General features: G+C 37.8%; 1 protein-coding gene across 18 annotated transcripts in view; it reads left to right on the top strand.

Annotated features, from left to right (window-relative positions):
• The first annotated feature begins 1,202 nt into the window (after positions 1-1,202).
• The window catches only part of ROBO2 (roundabout guidance receptor 2), a 1,870,921-nt gene continuing 1,861,159 nt past the window's right edge, over positions 1,203-10,964 (top strand). For 8 of the 18 annotated variants that reach the window (XM_044072423.1, XM_044072424.1, XM_044072435.1 and 5 more), the window contains exon 1: positions 1,211-2,007. In XM_044072423.1, the coding sequence (XP_043928358.1) occupies positions 1,950-2,007 (58 nt within the window). In that variant the 5' untranslated portion in view covers positions 1,211-1,949. Of the gene's footprint in view, positions 2,008-10,964 lie in introns of all 18 variants that reach the window. The other 10 variants (XM_044072428.1, XM_044072430.1, XM_044072431.1 and 7 more) reach the window with 5 other exon arrangements.

The following is a 10,964-nucleotide window of genomic DNA, read 5'->3' on the forward strand; positions in this document are numbered from 1 at the left end:
ACAAACTACAGCTTTAACTAACCATCTTCACGTACATTGGGACTCCTACCTTAGGTAGCAATAGCCCGGCAGCTACCAGTAAGTGGCGCTCATACCCTACAATGGTGCATGCAGCCTCCGCGCGCTCGCTGCTCATACTCTACGTACAATGTTGTCAGTCTCTGCGTGCTCAGCGCTCGTGAGAGGCGCCCCTTAATGTCGCCGGACAGCTGGAGTACTCCTGCCCGGCGTTAGCCATAGACTTTGACTGAAAGAGTACGTCTGTAATGTAATCAGCAGGGTCGAGAGTCAGACATCAAACGACAAAGTGTAGTCTCCAGTCACACGCTGATTCGTACAGGCACCCCACTTACTTCAGTGTAGTTAAACACATCGCGTACTCAGTGATGTTGGATCCCAGTAGCTGCTGAGTAATGTGGTGACCCATCACTTCAGTGCACTCCATCTCACCCATATAAGATGCTGCCTTTTTGGCACCGTTCGTTTTGTTATCTTTTTCTGTTGTGTTCCTTTAAAAATAGTCAAAAATGCATAGCGTTTTTTTCCCCTGCTTCGTTTACATATTACCGCGTTTCACCACCTCTTTTTCTTGACTTCTTTAGGGTAGTAGTCTTTCAGACTCAACTGTTGTCATTTGGTAGACATACCCCCCCCCCCCCCCAAAAAAAAAAAAAAAAAAAAACGCCTGCACCAGATGTGGTAAAGTTTGCACTACTTTTTATAATCCAACTTGCAGCACAACTGCTTGTGGTAAACCTGAAAGAAAGAAAGTGCATACAATTGCATAAGTGTTATAATTCGCATCTGCAAAGCACTACCATTTCTCTCTCAAGAAATTACATAATATATTTACCATTCTACAGCGTTTTAAGTTACTCTGCATTGCAAAAGAAGTCTACCTGATTCATACCGCTACCGGTTCTAAATCTTTCAATGCAAACGAATGAAAGGTGAGCGTTGGTGAAACAAAATCAGGCATTCTTGCAAAGCCCTCATCACAAAATCACACACCTGCTGGGAAGGTGGTGTTCTCTTGGGGGGGGGGGGGGTCGGCTAGAGGAATGTCTTCTGTATTACCAGCCTTGGCTACGGCATCACTCTCCTCTCATTTACACGTTTGTTCTAAGCAAATAAATGTTTCAGTCCACCCCCATCTCTTACAGCCTCTTCGATGAAACTGCATCCTCCGCCTTTTGCCCCTCCCCTAGCAAGTTGGTTCAGCTTGGTGTGCTAGTCGAAGCTGAAGACCAGCATGAGCAGGGTCGTGTTTGTAGGCTACCTTTACTGGTGAAAGGCAGAAAGCACAGCAGGCAGCCGTTGCACAGCCTGTTCCTCCACCAAACTGCACTGTCCGGACGCTGGTCTTAAAGGACACTAGAGCGAGTCTGCATTCCTTACTTCCTCTTTGCTTGGTTGAAATATTTTGTCTAATAAAAGTAAAAATAAGTTGTCAGTGATGGTCATTTGACTTTTATTATTGAATAACCATGAGCAGCATTGGATATGCACATCTCGGCTGATATGGATTCCGGGATACATGTTTTTTGAGACACTTACTCAGACACTGGGATGCATATTGGAGCTGGGTAGGATATATATGCCTTCATATTCTGATGGTATAGGGATCACACCTTTGATTTGTAATGGATCCTTGATGAAACCAACATATTTAAACTTGAGAAGTAGTATTCTGGGCTGTGCTGGATCTGAGAAAAAATCGCAGACTGTAAGGGATGCTACCTTTGAAAACCAGTAATAATATTCATGGAGCTAATGCAGTGCCCGGTCATACCTCCTTATGAGGACATTATGCACTTATGACTGCAACTTGATTTTTGTTTACATTTTGATAGTGGGGTGCCTTCCCACACATTTGACTGGCAGCCGTTTTCGGGTTCTCCTTATGTCGGATTTGTAGTTAACAGGGCTGGATGGTTTAATATGTCAGAATGAGTCTGATAGCTCATACTCTGCTGTTTGGTGGATTGATGCTTTTACAAGTTTATGGTAAGTTTGAAGCACACAGCTGACAACAGTGTGATTTTGCAGGCAGTGAGCTGAACGCTAAAACATATTTGACTTGACTTTTACCAAGACTGTGGCACTTAGTAGATTCTTTCAGAGTATGCAAAGTCAAACTGTGCTTTATAGCTTCATTTCCACAGGTCACTCTACACTGGGAAGGGGGGGGGGGTCACTTGATCGGCTGAAGACAAATATTGTCGTTATTTCTCTTATAAAGATGTGAGAGTATATGTCTGCAAATATAGAAATGAAAAATTAGGCATCCTAAAGAACCATAATGATGTTATTGTATTTATATCTATTTTGAATCTGAAGTCAGGGAATATTATTTATATCTGTTTAATTTTATTAATATTCTTAAAAAGTGTGTGTGTGTGTGTGTGTGTGTGTGTGTGTGTGTGTGTGCTTTATTTTGAATCTGAAGTCAGGGAATATTATTTGTATCTGCATTACTTTTATTAATATTCTTATTTTAAAAGTGTGTGTTTGCTTTGGGGGACATCAAGGTCAGACTAGTTGTTTTGTCCTGTAAACGATAATATGCTTTTGGGTGGCACTAAATGTATATGAAGCAAAGAGCACAGCATAACTCATTGGCAACATTTCTTTTTTGATAGAAACACAGTAAGAGTCATTTTGTTAGTGTGCTGTACTGCAGAATACAGTAGGCAGGGAAGTGCTGTAAGATGCATGTGATGGGGTGCAGTCATCTCTATCCTCTGGTGAGTGCTTGGATCAACTGTCTAGGTAAACACCAGATTTAGCTTACAGGCAAGCAAGCTATGTAGTCTCTCAGTTTAAAGAACTCCAGCCTTTTAAAAGGTCGGTATATATTTAATGTGTAAATGTGTATGTGGTTCACATTGTTATTAAATGCTAAATATGCATGCTACAGTAAAACAACAAACAAATGACATGGGTTCAAAACTTATCTGTCATTTTCAATTAATTACTTGAGGGTCTATTGTTGGGAGGTGGCTTGGTTTATAATTTCATTACCCCCCTCCCCATTAAAGTCTTGTCCAATTGCCCCTGTTTGCTTTCAGTTGCACTTCCTACCAGTTTCAAACCAGACTTTTGAAGTTCACATAGGATAACCAAGTTTTTTTTTCTTGTGTGATTGTATGATGGACATAAGCATTGTGCAGAGGTTGTTGTGCCATGCTGTCTAGCAGTATGTGGTGTGTGTGTGTGTATTTTATCTTTATTTGAGTGAGAAAAAGAGAGAAACACATGTAAATGCAGTCACACAAACACACAGGAGCTGCTCTCACAAAAATGATTTTGTACGGTAGCAGTGAGCTATACTCATATGCATCCTCTAAGCTCATAGGCAAACATATCATATTCTTGGCATCAATTTAACCATTGCCAAAGAGAGATGGAAAGACAGAGGTTGGGGGAGGGGACAAGAAAGGAAGGAAAGACAAGAAAGCCAGAGATTATTTACAGCTCTAATCATACAAGCTTATTCTGGAGGTGTGCTTGAGGTTAATGCATTACAATGAAGATTCATTCTCAAGTTATGCCACTAACAGGATATGCAGATATAATTACCAGTAACTGTACAAAAACCAGTGAGTGGCTGAAATGAACACAATTAAAGAGCTCAGTGGAACTGACAGAGCGGATCCAGAGGAGCGAAGTATTACAGAATGCAATTAATGTACTGTGCTGTTTAGAGATGTAGGAAACAAATGCAATTAACCAGCTAGCTGGAACGACAAAAGGAAGACATAATTTATTCTCGTTCATCTTGGAGAATGTTGCCAACACATTTGATCAGAGCTAAAATGTCCCACAGAAGGGCGGTGGTCATGAAGGTAACCAGGTGACAGTAGAAATTACACCTGGGATCAGGCAAAACTAGTCATTAGATTTGTTTTTCCCAAATGATGAGTTTACAAGTGGCAAAAGGAACAGCAGATAGCTGTCTGGAAGTTACTATGCGAGCCCCCAACCCCATCCAGTAGCTGTCAGTGTGCACAGCATAAAACTGTATATTTTTTCCACTCTTGCTTGCCTGGTGTTAAAATTGTCTTTGTGAGTGTCTGGCTTGTCACCACTGAATAAATGCCCTAAGGCAGAACTGTGGGCTCTGTACATTCTGCTCCTACTTCCTGTTTTGCTGTTGCTAGATTATTTATGTTTATTTACAATAAATTTTTCTGTGAGTTTGGTCAGTAAGCAGGTAGAATCTGTTCCTTTGAAAACACTGTAGTCTGCCTTTCATGTTGAAAGGTGTTACACTTCATGCCAGCCTTAAATTGGTGCTTATGCATGCTTATTTGTATATATATGCATACATTTACAGTATGGTTGGCCTGTTATGAATTAACTGCTGTCAAGATCAAAGATAGTTGTAGAACAATTTGTGCACAACTCTTACCCTGTATCTTCAGGAAGCAATGATAAAGCCAAAAATAATTAAGGGCTAAGGCCCAAAATCAGGGTCAGTTTTAAAATGTTGCCATTATTCACTTGGGAAGTTCTTCAATGTATAAGAGAGTTTACATTGATATTTATTTTCTTATAGCTGTTAAGTCTGTAAGTGCAAGGGCTGTCATTTTTAGTGACTGTAATTCTACCTGTACTGCAAAAAATTACAGGCAGGGAAGCAATCACATTTTATTTCTTAACTAACATTTAAATCAGAAAATAATATTGGTATATGTATTTCAATATGTCTGAAGTTAGTTCACTGTTTTGTCATTCCTTTTACAGTTGCAATCCCCACTACTCAAATTTAAAAATTTACTAGTGTATTCATAGGGATACCTTTTGGCACTTAGTAGCATAATGGATGAGGGTCTCAGATCCACATGTCAGGTCAGCAAGGTAGACAGGACAGGCTGGCCCTGAAGCATCAACTTAAATGAATTACATGGACAAGGGATAGCATGCCACATTTGGAAACTAAATAGTAGATTAATTGACGGCACCTTCATGTGGCCACAAAACATTAAATAACTGCACATCTCACCTGGTCACTAAATATTAAGTTAATTTTAAAATAAGACATCTTGTTTGTACATGTGACAGCTTTGAAGCTGTGCAGTCTGCATCAGGATATGGCAGTGAAATGTAATGACCAGAGAGTTATTGTCTTATTTTTCTGTAGATAGTAAGATATTGCATGTAGTTTAACTTTCTCTAATTATCTTTTTCCTTCCCATAATACTCTGTGAGTACCAGATAATTAAACATGCATGTGTATGTATGTGTGCAAGTGTTGGTGGGGGGAGGAGGACTACCATTTCAGAACCTATTTCTCACTTCTGTGAAAGTATTAACACAAAACGTGATAATCAAAACAGTAGAAGGAAGCACTCCTCAGCTGTGAAATCGCAAGGAGCTCAATCACTCCATCGAAGAAGTATATTATTGCCATGACTGGTGCTGTAATCGTAGATCTACAACCTATTATTTAGTAATGATTTTGGGGAACTTACCCTTGGTAATATGTTCAGGCTTAACATTAAATGACACGTGCCTGATATTATTGCCAGAGTGTGAAGCATTGTTAGCAGGTGTCAGTAAAACAGCACTTTTGTCCTTTTAACATAAACAGTTCTCTGCCTGGAATATAAGGACCAGGAAATGAACTTGGTTATAAATCTTAGGATACATACTATCTTTATAAGATCTCTCACAGAAGATTTTTGATGTACATGTTTATATTTAATGGTTATTATTTTTCTGTGATAAAAATGAGTGATGTTATTAATGAAGCATTGTCATGATTTAACTCAGGATGTATAGGGTTTAAGTAAGCCTCAAAGACAAAGTGAGCCAGTAAGTACTGTGGTTTACAAGGATAGCTAATAATGAGATTATCCTGAAGGATGTTGGTTGTGTATTCTTTTTGCATTTGGTTGTTTTTCATTCTGCATACTTAAATAGATTATATACTGCACTTTCAACAAAAAATAGCTGTAGATGCCTCCTAATGTAGTCAAATATCAGAAAGCAGATCTGTTGCCTCGTAGGTATGAAAAGGTAGGCGTGGGGAATATGAAATTACAACTTTAAGTGCTAGAGAGCAACTGCCAATATGTATTAGTACTGAGAGATCTGTTGTGATGTGTCTGGAAAATAAAGTCGTGATATGAGATGAAGACTAAATAATGACAGTTAAAATTCAAGCCCCTGGAAAGAAGGGATGGTTACTGTGTACTCTTAGCATTTTTAGTAGCTTTTAAGGAGCCAAAATAATCCCTGTTATTCTAAATGCAGTGACATAACACCACTGTTGTAATATTAAGCAGGCGTTTACACCAGTTAAGTGCAGTGAAGTCCTTCATGCTACAAGTTAAGCATAATATTTTATATAATGCTAATCCAAGCAATAAACCTGGTTGCTGGTTTGTGCAATATGGCATGTTAAGCCTGTATTATTATATAAGTTATGAATATTTTGCTGAAGTTTTGCCTACTTAAATATGGCAATGGTATGAGCCAATCAAGGTTTTTAGAATGTCTAAGCACTGGAGAACAAAGGGAATGTAAATGTTACTGAACTGATGACAATGGTAAAACTACAAAATTCCCTTTCATGTCTTTTTGATATCATGGTCCATACTGGCTGCTAATAACCAGTGAGCCTTTTTGTCTTAAATTGATGTTCTATGTGTGCTTGTCTGTTTGTGTGTATGCACAAACTTGCCTGAGTGTAACTTCACTTGCATTTGCACTCTTATCAAACCAGAACTTGACAATTGAAAAATGGCATGTTTGGGGACTTAATTTTTACAGTGGCAGTAGCCCCTCTCATTGTTTTTTTGTTTGTTTTTGTTTTGGATGAAGCAGTGTGTTGTAATGTTGAGTACTCTGTGAACTAAAGAAAGCATGGCACTTTACATTTAAAAATGAAATCATCAGAATGTATGGAAAAATGTTTATTAATTGTAATGTACAGGTGCAAAGTGTTGCATACAATTTCTGTTAAAATGGCTGTCTGTATATTTATTTTTCATTGGAAAGTCATTATTATAAACATGCTGTCATTTTACTCAAAGTAATTACAGGATAAACCGCATTTTCTTAATAGTTGTGATTGACCTTAAACTGTGAGTAAGAAAGCATGTAAGCATATATATGGTGAATGTTGTGCCAGAGTGAACTGCCATTTGGTTTGTTTCAGTGTATGCAGTTCTAGCATGTTCTATATGTTCCCAGATTATATCCATCTCTTTGGCTGAGACATGTCAAAGCTGCCTGCTAAGATCTCAACAACACCTTTCATTGCATCTAAACTGGTGATGATGGATTTAGTTGCTTGATTTTCCACATATATTACTTAAGTCTTTTGGTCAAGTAACTGAGTGTTTGTTTCCAGAACCACCTCACTACTTTTATTGCTGGCGAATCAGTGTTCTATAATATTAGTGAATTTAATTATGTTTTCCAAGCAGAAAGATAATGTTGGTGTTGTTATTCAGTGTATTTACCACTAGACATGCATGTAAGCATACTCCTCACAGCTTTTCTCAACAGTGGAACCACATTCTTGAGCATCAGACATTGTGATGTTCATTATACATGCCTTTTCAAACAACTTTCTTCAGTGAGCAGTTCTGAAGTCAGTGCTGATTGTCATCTGACTGTTATATTGTCTTGTGCTGTGCACAGTAACAAATCATTGGATCAGTTTTATTGTAATGCTGGTGGAAGACAATCAAACTAATGAAGGTGTTAGATTCCATGGCCTAAATGTATTCTGCAGAAGATGGGGTAACATTATTTTGTTGTCCAATAAACTGTTAGAACTTTAGTGGTGCTTAACTGTTTTTCTTATAATCTTATGACACTTCAGCAAAGACCTCGTGCTTGGATTCTTATGTCAGTATCAACAGCAAGTATAGTACAGCCCAATGGGGTACTTCTGAAGTAACATACTTTGAAGGGGATGTTAAAGGGAGGTCCCATCCACTTCAGTCAGGGACAACTTACAAGAATATATTTGTCCCTTGTATCCTGGCCAAAGTTTCCCTTAGTTGTCCAAACAGCACCTATGATCTCCTCAGAAAGTAGACCATATGACTACAAATAATCCTGTAAACATAAATAACTAAAATAAATACAATTGTAATAAATTATTACCCTAAAGTGGCTAATTGAATTTAAAGTACAATAGTAATAAAGTTAATAACAGAAATAAAGCTATTAGTTTATAAAATGTAGGATAAATTTTCATTACACAAAAAGTGGAACTAAAATGTTGACATAAACTTAGCTTTTTTGAGTTACAGGATACCTTTATAAGTGATATAAAATATTTTTATTTAATTGTGCATTTCCAGGTTAAGATCATGATATGTGTATGAATGGTGCACAATTGTGTACTCATGCTATATTTGCTTGGCATATGTCTTTGTCTGTATATCAGCTTTTATATATATTGCTTGCTATGCAAAGTCTTTGAATCTGCAGATAGACACAGTTCCAGAATGATTGAACAAAAAAGAATGAATGAAAGAAAATCCTACTCGGAATAAAGCCTGGTAATAATAATTATATTCTAGAAAATAAATTGAGAATGTACAATCTAAATAAACTCTTCATGGGTAGAAGGAAGAAAGAATGTAATATGACAGTAGTAGTTCTATGGACAGTGTGAAGGTGTTTAACATAACGACAATGACATGAGCTTATCAGCTCTATGCATTTCTACATGTATATGTAATATATATATATATATATATATATGTATGTATAGATAGCTTGGTCAGTTTATTTTGACAGCAGTATTATGTACGTAATGAATATGTGTGATTTCATTTACACACACACACATATATATATATATATATATATATATATATATATATGTGTGTGTGTGTTTTGTCTGTGTGTCTTATAGACACAAACATACATATGCATATAATATAACAAGTTATAAGTGGAAATGTAACACTAAAATTTGTATATCCTAGCACATATCCAGTAAAATGTCAGGACATTGAAGCAATATTTATTTTTAATATATACTTGTTGGAACAGAGATCCCTTTGTTTTTAATGTGACTGTTGCATGACACACACACTTAAAATGGAGGAATGTCTTGTACATACTAATCAGTGTTTTGGCCATGTAGGGATTCAGAATGAAAGGAAGTAGCACTGAGATATTCTGTTGTCTCCATGTTCAGTGAATTTAACACAGATTATGTTTGTTGCTAGGAGACAGGCAAGTTACAGGGTTACTTTTCCATGGCAGAAAAAGTCAGGAAAACACTAAGGTGGTGAAGGGGACAAAGCTCAGTGTGAACTATAAATCACATTCTGGCTGTGCTCCAGCCACTTTGTTCTTATTTTGCCTTGAGCCACTTTTGCTGTGTCTTATAGCGTCTCTTTTCAGTCATCTTCAGTATGCCTTTGAGTATAGAGGCAATGCCACTGAGCACCCACTTAAAGAAACAAAAAGGGTCTAAGAGTTATTCATGAGGCTACATTAGCAGCAATTCAAGCCTCAATGAACAGCATTTGTCAGCATCATTTAAAGCAAATGATTTATACTTTGTGTTTTTTTTTTTACACCGAAAAGCATAAATACCTCAAAGTGGTACTGACCATCTATAAGCATGCACCAAATAATAGTGCAAGCATTTTATTTCTTTCATTATTTTATTAATACAAGATTCCATATGTTTGAAGGACAGTGGCTGTAATCAACTGCAGGGCAGGCCCTGATATCCTTGCTATTTGCAAGATTGATTATATTCTTTAACCAAATCATCATCATGACAGGGGTATTTTGAATCTTGGTTTATCTATCCCTCCTGTCAGAAACTTTGGCAAGGGTGATCCGATAAAGAGAATAAAACTATAGGCAACATTATTGCATCATGTTCCAGTTATAGGTTCATAGGTTAGCACTAGGCTAAGTGCCCTTGTGGGCCATTTTAAGCCTAGACAATTACCCCATGTGAGAATCAAACCCTGCACCTTGTGTCTGTAAGGTAAACACCTTAAACATTATGCCAACCATGGACGGATCTTACTCCTTAGTCATCGTGGAAAAGCATATGCCAGTGTGCTGGAAAGGAGACTGGCCATTAGTCACGCCTCTTATTCACGAGATGTAACAAGGATTCTGTCATGTTCATGGAATAGTTGATAAATTCTTTGTCCTTACAAAGTTTGGGGGGGGGGCGCATAAAATTGCCAGTACTGTATATGTATGTTTTGTGGGCTTGGAAAGGGCGTACAGAGTGCTTACTCCATAACATCTTGAGGGAAGTGCTGTAACAGCACAGGATACTAGTGTCACTGTTGCAAGCTGCTTAGTGCTGTTATTTGAAGAAGCAAAGTAACATGTTTACACCCAGCACTGAGTTAGATACAATTAAGTTGGGTCTCAGATTCCACCATGAGTGCTTCCATTCTCCCCTCCGCTGTGACATTTTCATGGGCGGGATATTGAGGTGCTGCCAAGGTCTGGAAGGTATCCATTTTGGACCATGAGACTTGTATTGCTATATTCTGAAATTCAGAACTTGGTGTGAAGAATTTGAGATGAAAAGTATGATATCCACATCAGAGGCCATGGTCATGGGTATGTGAGTTTCCCCTCTCCCTCTCTACAGGTAAAGATAGGGCAGCTACCTCAGAGTTTAAATACCTCGGGGGGGGGGGGGGTTATTTCACAATTTACAATAGAGGAAATCAGGAGGTTTGAACAGCAGATGAGTGCCACAGCAGCAGTGGTATTTTAACCATTTTACCCATCTGTGTTTGGGAAGGGAGAGCTTGGTGAAAAAAACAAAGCTACTGGTTAACAGGTTAGTCTGTGTCCACATCATTACCTCTTGTCATAAATTTAAGGCAGTGACTGAAACAATGAGATCATGGTTCCAGGAAAATGCAGTTCCTTTGTAAGGTAGATTAATTAATTCTCTATAACAGCATGAGAAACTCAGTGTTTAGTGAAAATCTGAC

The sequence above is a fragment of the Protopterus annectens genome, chromosome 5.part0, assembly GCF_019279795.1.
Source record: "Protopterus annectens isolate FY-2018-M chromosome 5.part0, PAN1.0, whole genome shotgun sequence".
NCBI lineage: Eukaryota > Metazoa > Chordata > Ceratodontiformes > Protopteridae > Protopterus > Protopterus annectens.